At 41.7% G+C, this 12,765-nt stretch overlaps 1 protein-coding gene across 1 annotated transcript; it reads left to right on the forward strand.

Annotated features, from left to right (window-relative positions):
• Positions 1–887: 887 nt before the first annotated feature.
• hoxc13a (homeobox C13a) lies at positions 888–4,342 on the forward strand (the record flags this gene model as incomplete). Its single annotated transcript, XM_080014745.1, has 2 exons — positions 888–1,554; positions 4,083–4,342. The coding sequence occupies 2 exons, from the start codon at positions 888–890 to the stop codon at positions 4,340–4,342; spliced, it is 927 nt and encodes a 308-aa protein (XP_079870871.1).
• Between the last annotated feature and the right edge of the window lie 8,423 nt (positions 4,343–12,765).

A 12,765-nucleotide genomic window follows, 5' to 3' on the forward strand; every position in this document is an offset into this window, starting at 1 on the left:
TGCCTAAATACATTTTCAAGTGCAATTTCGACATGTCATTGCTGAGGGGAGAAGTTGCACAACGTGCTGCAGTATAGATACCAGGGCGGGTTTTGACGACAACGTGTTCCGGGACATGACTACTCACCTAAATGGCAGCTGTTTAACGTGTTGCAAGAAATTCCTCCCCAAAAAAAGGTGCAGGCAGAAAAAAGATGTTGCTGCACACATCTGCTCCCTGCACCAGGTTCCGACGGCTCGAGCTTCTCTTGAAATGGTCAAACGTTTCTTTGCAAATGGATGAAATAACAACATGGATCTTAGATCTTGTGGTGGTTGGTTTAATGATTTTGATAATCGGGTTTTTTTATTTGCATACTGTGGCACTATTACAGCATTTTTACATATCAGTACATATTGTCAGTACACGGTATTATCTATACACAAGCTGCGCCCATTGGCTGATATGCGTTATTAGCCTCCCATTCGCATATTTCGACAAAAATAATAAATGCAATTTCTATTCAGATTGCAACTCGATATAAACTTCAAATATCCGTTATCGCCGCTTATGTTATTCATGGAAGTCTTCCGAATTTCACTTTTTTTTTTTTTTTTTTTCTTTTTTTTTTTCCCCCTCTCTCAATCTCAAACTTTCCTCCGAGGATATTTGGTGATTGGGACCAGTAATGTGTTATCAGAGAAAAGCAGCGATCTGAGAAGTACCGGCTCATTAAACGGCTTTTCGGGCCCGGCACGCAGGACTTGTTAGCGTGTCACGTGCCAGGTCCTTAATGAACTGGCCGCGCGGCGTCTCGTTGTGCGCATGCGCCCGCGTAAAATGTAGTTGGAAATGAGGTGTCCGTCTTGGAGTAGTCGACTTTTAAAAAGCATCGGCTGCCCCTGATATGACGACTTCGCTGGTGCTGCATCCACGCTGGGCGGACACCTTGATGTACGTGTACGACAAAAGCCCGAATGAGAATAATCCGAATAAAAGCCAAACAATGGAGGGACTGAGCGGAAACTGCCCCTCGACCCACTGCAGGGACCTGATGTCGCACCCTGCGCTGCAGGGACGACACTCGGGCAGCATCGCGACCCACCAGGGCTCCGTCTACTCGGATATATCTTCCCCCGACGCCGGTCGACAGTGCCCGGCTCCCCAGACTTCGTCCGGCGCGTCTTTGGGCTACGGCTACCCGTTTGGGAACCCTTACTACGGCTGCAGATTGTCCCACTCGCACAACGTGAATCTACAGCAGAAGCCGTGCTCGTACCACCCGGCGGAGAAATACGCCGAGCCCAGCACCGCGCTGCCCACGGAGGAACTCTCCAACCGGGCCAAGGAGTTTGCCTTCTACCCCAGTTTTGCCAGCTCCTACCAAGCCGTTCCGGGATATCTGGACGTCTCCGTGGTGCCCAGTATCAGTGCCCATCCCGAGCCGCGGCACGACGCCCTGATCCCCATGGAGGGCTACCAGCACTGGGCTCTCTCCAATGGCTGGGATGGGCAGGTGTACTGCTCCAAGGAGCAAACACAGTCCACCCATCTATGGAAGTCACCTTTTCCAGGTAAAACACCATCATTCTAATTGAGTTAGAATTGGCATTTCATTTCAAATGGTTGCTTTGATGTTCTGAGGTTTATTGTTGAATTCGTTCCCATAATATTTAGTGCTAATATCAACTCCAGTATGCTAAACAATAACTGCGGTGTCATCAAACTGTCAAGCCTCCTGTTTTGATGCCACACGCCCTCATCTCCATTCTTCAGGTTCCATTGATGTACAAACATGCTGGATTTATTTTTTTAAGCGTAGCCCCTGGATCAGTGTTGCGTCACTAAATGGTTAGTGTGTGATGTATGTGATGTACATCTAAAAAAAAAAAAAAAAAAGACTGACAGAGCAGAACATTTGCTTTGCAGTGTTGTTTTGCTGTCACATGCTGGATAGAGTGGTGGTTAAGTCATGGAACAAACAGCAGCAGTGCATATACCTTTGGCCCTCTTGTGATAACGTAACGTAACGTTTGGATGTGTCAATAAATCTCAGCCCTCATCAGTAGCTTCCTGCAATATGTGTGTGCATATTCAATTGTTTATTTCTGCGCAACAGACATATGCTTTTATACTTTAAACATACTCGGTCATAAATACCTTTTCCTGCTTAATATGACTGGTATTTGATCAGGGGAACTGTGGTCCTGACCGTACGCTGTTAGGATCCTCAGATTTTTAGCCTGTGTATGAAATTGGAAGGTACGTGGATTTAGGATGCGAATGCGTTGAAAACTTCCCCAACTTTACCATGCGGCGCCATTTAGTCCGCTTTCAGTTGAAAACAGACTAGAGTAAAAGCCACGCAAGCAGGGCACGAGCCCGGGCACGCGCACGCTCGCGTGAAAACACGCGCAGACGACTGTATACACACACACACACACACATACACACACACACACACACACACTCGCAAATTAACCCATCTTTTGAATAAATAAGCAAATACTGCACATGCAGTTTTAATATTATACGAAATTCAAAAATTGGATTTAATGATGATTGCATGTTTTTTGGAGACATAAGAAGGCGGTAACACAGACTTGTTGTTTATGTATTCTCCTTTTTCTTCGCCATAATCCCAACATAAGACTAGAGGAATAACTATTTTCTGACAGACGCTCACAGACCAATTCTCCCGGTAGTGGCGTGTTTTCCATATGTCTTGGTGATTGTTTCGCATGCAGCAATGCACCATGTTCCGATGTAAAGAAAAAAGTTCCTTATGGTGTGTGGGTTTAATGTTACACGTGAAAATCAAAGATAATTCGTATGAATGTTTTCCTCTCCTTTATAAAATAATTGTTTAAGTCATTTGTAAACTTTGAACAACAAGATTCAATATTTTATTTAGTTTTACACGAAAAGTCTGAGTTCATTTTGCTGGCGTGTAAACAAAACAAAACAACAAAAATAAAAGTCTAGACACCGCTGCCTGAGCAAGCGTCGCATATCGCCCCATCGTCAGAGTTTTTATTGGTTGACTCTGGCCATTTTTTTTATCACGTCGATCTGACATTTTATTCTTTCTTCGTGTTGCATTTTGGCTTCAGGAAGGTGTACAGGATCACATCAGCATGTGTGCACCTAAAAGTGACCATTAAAGTACGAGGATTTTAGCAGGCACACAAATAATTAATCATCAATGATAACTTTGCAATGGCTATAATAAACATTATTGGATGGTGATATAATTTTGTAGGGATACAACACGAATGTGCTCCAAAACCCTGTACCCTAAACCTAACTAAAATAACCTACTCTTACTTACTCTCCACTGTCCACAGTATGTGTACTTCATATTTTGGAGGCTAACATTGAAGACATCTTAACAGGTGCATACACCTGAGATCTTGGTTGTCCTACAATGGCTGTTGTGTGTCACCAATCCAACCCCATCTGTTTTTTTCAGAATCCCAATGTCCCTGTACTTTCCTTAAATGCGTGAAGCTTTTGGAGAACCTCTGTGTTTTGGCACCCACAGTAAGCCTATAAGTCAGTGATAACTTTCAGAACTTACAGCATGCGTCATTTGAGTAATGGGAGACTAGAAGCGTATTCAACGTTAACGTTTACCGTTTGGCCAATGAGTTTATGTCAAAAATGTAAAATATATATATTTCCACTTGGCCTCATCGGTTTTTACTTTTTTTTTTCTTTCTATTTTCACTTGACCCTCCCCCACCTTCGGAGAGCAACTTTCTAATATTTTGAAGATAATCAACGTAAATGTGATCATCTAACACGGGATCGAAACAGCAATAAAAAGGACAAAACGGGAACAACCGTCATCGTGACATATTAAGTTAGAAACCTTTGGAATGCATCCACCAAAGGGGAAAGAGAGAAATAACTGCAAGAATTGATGAATAAAATGAAGAATAAAAAAAAACCGTAATAACATAAAAACAGTAAAACATGACGAAAACAGTGTAACACAAATTCAACCACAAGGTAAAAAAAAAAAGTGAATTAAAAAAAACAACAACAAACAAAGTAATTCGTGCTTTTAACGTCTGATTGCTGTCCGGTTCTTTTTCAGACGTGGTCCCGCTGCAGCCAGAGGTCAGCAGCTACCGCCGTGGCCGCAAGAAGCGGGTTCCCTACACCAAGCTGCAGCTGAAGGAGCTGGAGAAGGAGTACGCAGCGAGCAAGTTCATCACCAAAGACAAGAGGAGACGCATCTCCGCCGCCACCAACCTCTCGGAGCGCCAGGTCACCATCTGGTTCCAGAACCGACGGGTCAAGGAGAAGAAGTTCGTCAGTAAATCCAAGACCAGCAGCCACATGCACACCACTTGATGCTGGCTGGGCGCCCTTGCATGAAGCCGACCTCCTCCTCCTCCTCAATTCTGCAGCTGATATCTCTCCCCCTTCCTCCCAAATATAATGTCCTGTATTTCCTTACCTCCATACCGAGAGAGAGAAAAAAAAACGAACAAACAGACAAACAAACAAACAAACAAACAAACAAACAAAAAAAAACAACACCACGGTTGGTGAACACTTTGGGGCTGTGTGTCTTTATTTAAGTTCACCGAGCGACACGTTTTCATCCATTCAGAGATGTTCTCCCCACCACCACCCACCCACCTCCCTCCAAAAACAAAAAACTGTGAACTTGTTGAGAGAAAAAAAAGGTAACGTTTTGTTTTATATGAATGTACATATATAAATATATAATATTTAAAACATATCTGTATTTCAACCACACAGCCGCTGTGTGTTTTGTCTTTCACCGAGCCGGCTGGACGCGTCCAGTCGTCGCAGCCGGGACAGATCAAATTCAAAGGGTCAGAGATGCCATTTCAAGAACGATTTTCGCCGAATGGACATGAATTGGTCAGGCAGGAATAAGACCTTGGACGAGAGACTGCGTACATCTTCTGCCAAGACATCCAAAAAGACGTCTCGAATGCCCCCCTCCCCTCTCCCCCACCTTTTTTTTTTGCTGAATACTTGTTCCCAATTTCAAAAGCTATAATCCTCCGGTCGGGGTGTGTCCTGTTAAGCCGACAAGAAGGCTGCTCTGTTGTTAATCTGTATAGTGCAATGCCTTTTATTATTTAATGCATAATCTCTCGTAAAGACTGTCAATCGGAATATCTCCACGCCTGTATGTTTTCCTTTGCCAGTGAAGGATAATCCTGTCATGCAACTGGAATGATTGTAAACACAATTAAAAAGTCAGTGAGGAATACGCCCTAATGCTCAATCGTTTTATTTTATTTTTATTTTTTGTCGGTTGTTAATAGAATGATAAGCTGATGACGCTCTGTAAACAGTGTGTAACCCTTACTTTGGTGCAGTATGTGAAATGTAATGTGGTGTTTGATTTGCGTACCGGTAACGTGTTTCATAAATAAATGATTATTAAAAAAAAAAAAAAAAAAAACACAAATGAGTACATCTCAAATTTTAAAAGTATGCTGAAGTGTGTGATCCAAATGTATATTGAGTATAGCTTTTATTTGTTCACGATTTTAATTGAACACAATTAAAATATTGTTGTGTGAAACCACCCAAGTTACTTGGGGTGTTAGAGCTGTGTTTGGATACAGAAAACATTTGCTGTTCGTGTGTTTTGGTTACTTTTGGTTACCAGCATGGTACACTTTTCCCAACTTCAGACTCGCTCAGAAGAAAACCATTTACGTCCTCTACAAAATATGTCAAACGTCACTTTAGGTGGGTTATTGCAGCAGTGTTGTGTGGTTTACGTGGTTTTGGGTCGTCTCGGTGTGGTAAACAGGTGTGGTAAAAATGCATATGATTCCGCATTTGTACGCAACAGAATGCAGGCGCATCTTTGGAAACTGGAAAAACTAGACAACGTTAGCCTCAAAAATGTGATCAGAGTTTTATGACGCTTCTTGAATATTTCATAGGCCTTCCCCCCTATAAATGGTAGAAACTTAATTTGCCTGGCAGCTATAACAAGTTTTTTAGATTTCCATTTACATTATTTTTTCGCAGGGCATTTGCAATGCTGCGGAGCTTCGTGTCACACTAGACGACTGTTTGCAACGTGCACGGAACCGATCTTGTGATCCTTCCTTCAGCATTTGGTGCATGTGATGTGGTAGCAAATTGTCAAGTCAATTTTGGGGGTTTTTTTGCGAAGAAAAAACCCTTAAAAAAACAAAATAATTTTACTTTCCATGACATGTCCTTGCAAAGGCGTCCGCGAACTCTGTTATTCCGCATATACACCAAATATTCCATTTAATAAGACACGTTTGAATATTTCTCAGGCATTATTGTCATTGTCCCCCATTGGGCGCCTCGCGTGCGCGTGTAGTTATTATTTACCTTGTCTACGTCACGTGCTTATCACGACTCAATTACGCAGTAACGTCACGAGCCAAATTATGCCTTTTACGTATACTCATTTACACACAGAAACACCCACAGACCGCCGTTCGGATGATAGGGATGATAGGGGGTTGGGGAAAATCCTTGATATAAATATCCAAAATAAGCAGCCACGCGAGGACTTTGGATCAGATTTAGATTAGAGCAATTTCGATTTAAACTGGGCAGTAGATAATACTCAAGCGTGACGCGTGAGCCTCATCGCCCACTGGGCCGTGATACTCGGTTTTCACGTTCAGGCCCAAATGTCCCAAAAACAAATAGAGTCGCGCACTCCGCCAGTTCAGAACTTCACATATTCTGAAGTTTATTTTTTATTTTTTTTGTTATAACTAAACGGGGAAACACCACACACACACACACACACACACACACACACACACACGCACACACACACGCACACACACACACACACACACACACGCACACACTTAATGTAGTAAATGATGGTCAAAATAACAATATTATCCGTGTAATGTTGATCATGTTGAGGAAAATTGTTTGTCACAAGTGCATCAATAATCATAATTGTTTTGGTCCCACGCCATGCAGCTCATACTAGAAGTTGAGGATTTTGTCATGTTCCTGGTTGGAATGCAACTTCTCCGGGAAGTATTCGCTTTTGTTTGGGTGAAGTTTTCCACCCTTGTGGAAAGTTCTGGCCTCCTGCAGTACCCTTGACCATGACTATGCAGTCACTTTGACCTTGACATCACAGCAGATTGTGAATAATAAATAGGGGGCTGGACCCCAATGGCGGCTGTTTGTTTGTGGGCAAACAAGGTGTTATTTCCCTGTCTAGACTGTCTGACTTAATGACACGCCATAAATACATAAAACAGGGGAAGTGCGGCGAGATCCCCCTGACCTGCATTTCTGACCGTCACACAGAGACCATTCAATTAACATTTTAGGAATTTATTCCTTTGTGTTTTAACTGAACTCCCGTAAAAAAAAGTGGTTTGTTCTACATGGGCTTCTCTGCAGGCACCAATGGTTTCGTACACTTCATCGTGAGGTGTGTGTTATTGACTGTGAAGGACAGGTAGAAGTTTTGACTTCTCACAAGCAGCAGCAATCTGCAGCAAGCAGATCATTCTTCTACTTTGGAGGAAAATGCATCGCAGCGTCCATCACAGTGTCACCACCAAAGGTATGGGCCTTCTATTCATTTACTGCTGGGTGGATATTGATCAGTGTTTCCTAGTTTATCAAATTAATTCTAATTTGATTGGAAGACAATTGTTTTGTCCGACCCCGAGCTATAGTCGATCGAGGTTAGGAAAGGGTACTCTGCATATTTAAGATATTAACCAAAATGTTAATGTTTGAAGAATAAAGTCTCGTATTGAATATTGGTCACGATGAATGTGTGAGAGAAAGTCGTTACTGAATACATTTATAATTATATCTCCCGTTTACACTTACAGTTATGATCAGAGAATGTGTGTGTCTGTGTGCGTGCGTTCGTACGCGCGTGCGCGTGCGCGTTAAACCCCGCTGATCTATTCCGCAAAAATCACATAACATGGAATAGAAAGAAAAAACACAGACGCATACTGACTTTAGGCAGGGTGTGTTATGTTTTAACTACTCCTTATATATTGATGGCATGTAATGTTGATATTTAAACGAATAAATGAATCCAAGTCATACACTGAAATAAATAAATGCTGACAGGCAAAACAAAAATGGAAACTGTACTTGGGCAGTAGTTTGAATGTAAAAAAATCGGATTAATTCTAATGAAATAAAAATTATTAAAATGTAAAAATGTATTTTAAAAAATATATATAATGAAGTTGCTCTTCATTCATAGTAGCCTATACGCCAGGCCCGGGCATGTGTGCTCATCCCGCGCGCAGCAACGTGCGCTCTGCGTGGGAAAGAAAAAAAAAAAAAGGAAAATCCAGCAAAATGGAAATTATTTACAAACGCGGACATGTTAACAGACGGAACGAAACTGCACATGCCTCCGAATTTTGCACAGAGATCGATTTCCCCCAAAGCAACAAAAAAAAATAAAAAAAAAAATTGCGGAAGCGTCGAGTGTCCACAGCGGGCGACTTGGTGCAGGCCTGTGGGAGAGGCAGAGGGATAAGGAAGGGGGCTGATAACCTCTGGTGGTGATGAGGAGGAAATATCAGGAAGTAGTACAACTTTCAGGACAGGCCCAGGTTGGAGTGGCTGCAAAACAAAGCTGTAAGTTGGGAACTTATTATACATAATATCACCCATACATTTGATTGATGTGTATGTATTTTCCCGTCAGATGTCGCTCAAAAATGGGTTCTTCGTTCGAGCGCGTGAAACCTATTCGAAAGTCTTGGTTTAGGAGCTGAGCAGCAGATGCGGAAATTGCAGTCTAACCTGTGCGTGTTTAGGCCCTTTCGTTTTTTACTTTGTCATATTTGCGCATTTGCTTTCGGGCCTGCGGCATAACAGTCTGCATCATAAATTCAAATCGTGCAATGTGCGTAAATAGTTGGAAGACTTTTTTAACGAGATGCATTTTATCCGAGGGAGGGGAAATTTAAACAAAAATGCACAATGCAGTGGCGTGAAATAAAGACTTAAACTAGGATTACACTCGCTTAATTGATCAAAAATTGTATGAAAATATTATATATAATATTATTATTATAAATACTATAATTTCTTTTTTTTTGTATAATCTGCAGCCATATGCGAATATGAGAATATATTTAGCCGAATATCTCTGCTGAAATTGCCGCCATGGGTGACATTTACCAAAACTATTTTATTTTCGATCGGACACACACACGCAAACACAGACACACTCACTCACGCACGCACACACACACACACACACACACACACACACACACACAAACACACACACACACACACACACACACACACACACACACACACACACATACGCGCGGGAGCACACATACAAACATACATAAACACTATTCGAACACCATTTTGCATCTCGTAAATCACACCCTGTTGTCAATTTAATCAAGTTTTTTCCATTCGGGCTCTCTTGAAGTCCTCTGTTTGAAAAGTTTCGATGTCACAAATATTGTGTGAACTATGTAAGCGACGTCAAAACTACATCTCGCTGTGAAAATAGTTTTTTTCTTCTGTAAAAGAGAAAAAAAAAAAACACGGACCCACAAGCCTTTGTAATGTAATTGTCGTTTAGTTTGTTTATTGCCGTGCGTGTCATTTTCAGTAAGGGCGCAGTCAAGGAATTGAACATAAATACAATGTGTGATACTATTTATTTACCTACATTAAGGCTGAGGGTGTTAACTGCTTTGGTGAATATATATATATTTTTTTCACTGAGCAAAGGATAAAACTCAGCTACAGCTCCCAACAAAAACCTCCCCACTTTTCTTGCGGTTTTTAGAGTAGGTACGCTGTTTTATTTTATGTTCTAATTTTATTTTATTCTCAAGCATCCACCGCAGGGCTGTAACTGTGGCGAGTGGCGTGCACAGGGACAAAAAGGGAAGAAAAAGCCTTTGTTTACGCAATTGCTCCGTCTGGGCAGGAGCAGATTCCAGGCGAGAGCCCTCAATGGCGTGGAGACTGTGGACTAGACAGTGACCTTGACACTGCTACGCTTTTTTTTTTTTTTAACTTTTTTGCTTCCTGGCAGCTAAATAACAACACCGTGCACGTCCACCTACGCACCGGGAGAATTTTTCCGCTGTATGACGTCATGCTCCTGGAAAATATGCCCACGAGACAAACCAGTTGTTTGATGTGACTTCGGGATCCGTGACAGTTTGGGATGCAGGCTTGGAGTGGGAGCAGCGAGCAGCACATGGCCTCTGTGTCTGAGGTAAAGTGGTGAGGAACTTTTTCTTGCAGGATGACTCGTTCGCCCTGTAGACTGCTTAGAGCACTATTTTGCAATCCACACCACTTCACTCAACGACACGAGAAGCCCTTACGGCGAAGGCAAGACACCAGATTCTATTAAGATGTGTCATAGGATATATTTATTTAACTTTTATGTTGATTTATGTTACGGTTCTTTCCTTTTGCATTGCACATATCTCCTCGGATTCAAGAATGACAGGAGATTAAATGGTGCAATCACGAAACTGCAAAGTATTCCTATGAGCCTCACCTGCTTGACATTGAATATTTTTTCGGGTCTATTTAGGGGTCGAGCAACGACTGGGTTAGATCTGCTCCGTCATCCAAGTGACAGATCGGATATCAAATAACGACTGAGTTGCACAAACCAATGTTTAGATGAAATGAGCGCTGATCACATGACACCCCATTGGCAGTTCTGCAGCGCTCGAACAGCGCCGTTCAAGACGCATGTGCGTTTTAATGTGGGCCTGTGCTGCTGCTTCATTGTGCTATGGGAAATGCATGTTCACACCTATTGAGATCGTTTGGAGTTTCTCCAGGGAGATCATTTCATTTTTGAGACTAACGTTAAGGAAGGCCGACGGACACATTCTTAGCCAGCGGTCTGAATATAAGTGCCGTGCTGTTGTTATTTTCAGAACATAAACCCGTATCATGCCACTTGATGCTTTTGCGCCTCTGAATTTTTTTTTTCTGCTGATTGGTTGTTTTACTTGTGTATTTTTAGATTAGTGTGAGTTCAAAATCAAGTTCACCATACTGCCATGCGACATGAACCCCCAAAGCTCCCATTGGACGGGAGGGAAATTGCGTGTCTCTTAGTATTCAGGTATTTGTGCATTAGAGAGTATCATTATTTATGTTCTCTAATGCATTGCCAATCAGCGATATCCTTTCCACACCGTACATAACAAATACGCATTATTATTAGTTTATTACATTATTTTGAGTTTATTACAGTTCATAAAAAAATTCAACTGCTTTTAATTGTATTTTTGTTTAGAAATGAGCGCATGTTTAGTGTGCATATATATATCTATATATATAGATATATATATATCTATATATAGATATAGATATATATATTACACATTAAACAAACAAAAGTTTTAAATCCACCAAAATCGTCCAGTAGGTATGGAACAGTTCAGCTAACGCGACATGGCCATTGAAAGACATATCTATCACACTATATATATATATATAAATATATACATATATGTGTGTGTGTGTGTGTGTGTACGTGAATGTGTGTGTGTGTGTGTGTGTGTGTCTGTATGTGTGTGTGTATGTGTGTGTGCGTGTGTGTGTGTGTGTGTGTGTGTGTGCGTGTGTGTGTGTGTGTGTGTGTGTGTGTGTGTGTGTGTGTGTGTGTGTGTGTGTGTATGTGTGTGTGGAATCTCTTTATAAATCATGACAATAGAATTTGCAGACGTTTCCAAATATGTCAACCCGGTGAGATGGGTGTAGGAGGGTCAAGTCAATCACAGAAATATTTCCTTTGAACTAGTCGGACAATTTGATAGTGAAAAAACACATTTACACCGTTGCGCCAGACGCTAACTGAATGCCCTGAATACCTAGCTTTTTTTTTGTCACAGAGACAGTGTACCGTGCAGTTTACTGTGAAATATTTTCCTCTGTTCTGGAATTATTTAAATTTCCATATGAGAGACATACACGTTGCACATTGGGCGCTTTCACAAATCAACTAATTAGTGGAGAGTTGTAGTGCCGGAAGTCTCCGCTGATTGAATCTGCCCACCACTATCTTGTAAAATTCACATAAAGGTATTGTGAGAGGTATAACAATCCCACCAGAGTTTGGCTGAGAACGTTTATTGGGAGATATCTGTTAAAGTTGTTCATGTGAGGTGTAGTGGAGGATATTATATGAAATACACCCCGTTAAAGTAACCTTATGGAATACCGTCCCGTTTTACAGAGCCAGTGGCTGCAGCCTGCTGACCCCGTTACTGTAAATATGAGTGTGGAGAAGCAATGAGCATCAGTCTTTTCTTAAAACAAGCTTGTAAAGCAGGACATCACCGCTTTATTTGACGTGGGATTTAACCGTAATTTGCAAGAAAACAAGATGTCGCATGCACCCTCTGCTTCTTTCCTTAATAAATAGTTTTCATAAGGAACTTTTATTTTAAAAGCCCTTGCCAGTTTATAAAGACACTAAACGTGGCCAGAAACAGTTCCACTATTGTAAAAGGAGAGCGGGTGTGAGTTACTCCAGGACTCTACGGGCCTCGAGTGAAGGAGAAGAAGGGGGGGGGGGGGAAAGATTCAACAATTTTAATAAAACGTTTTACGGTATTTTTAAAAAGCATATAAACCTGTGTAATACAGAAGTTAATGTTTTGTTTTGTCTGAGATGGACCGAGTGGGTGGTACCCGTGTGTATCTGAAGTTGATCCCGGCCACGTGACTGGAGGATGACCAATCAGCTGGCCTTCCAGGTTTAACTATGTTAA

The sequence above is a fragment of the Zeus faber genome (genome assembly GCF_960531495.2).
Source record: "Zeus faber genome assembly, chromosome: 15".
NCBI lineage: Eukaryota > Metazoa > Chordata > Actinopteri > Zeiformes > Zeidae > Zeus > Zeus faber.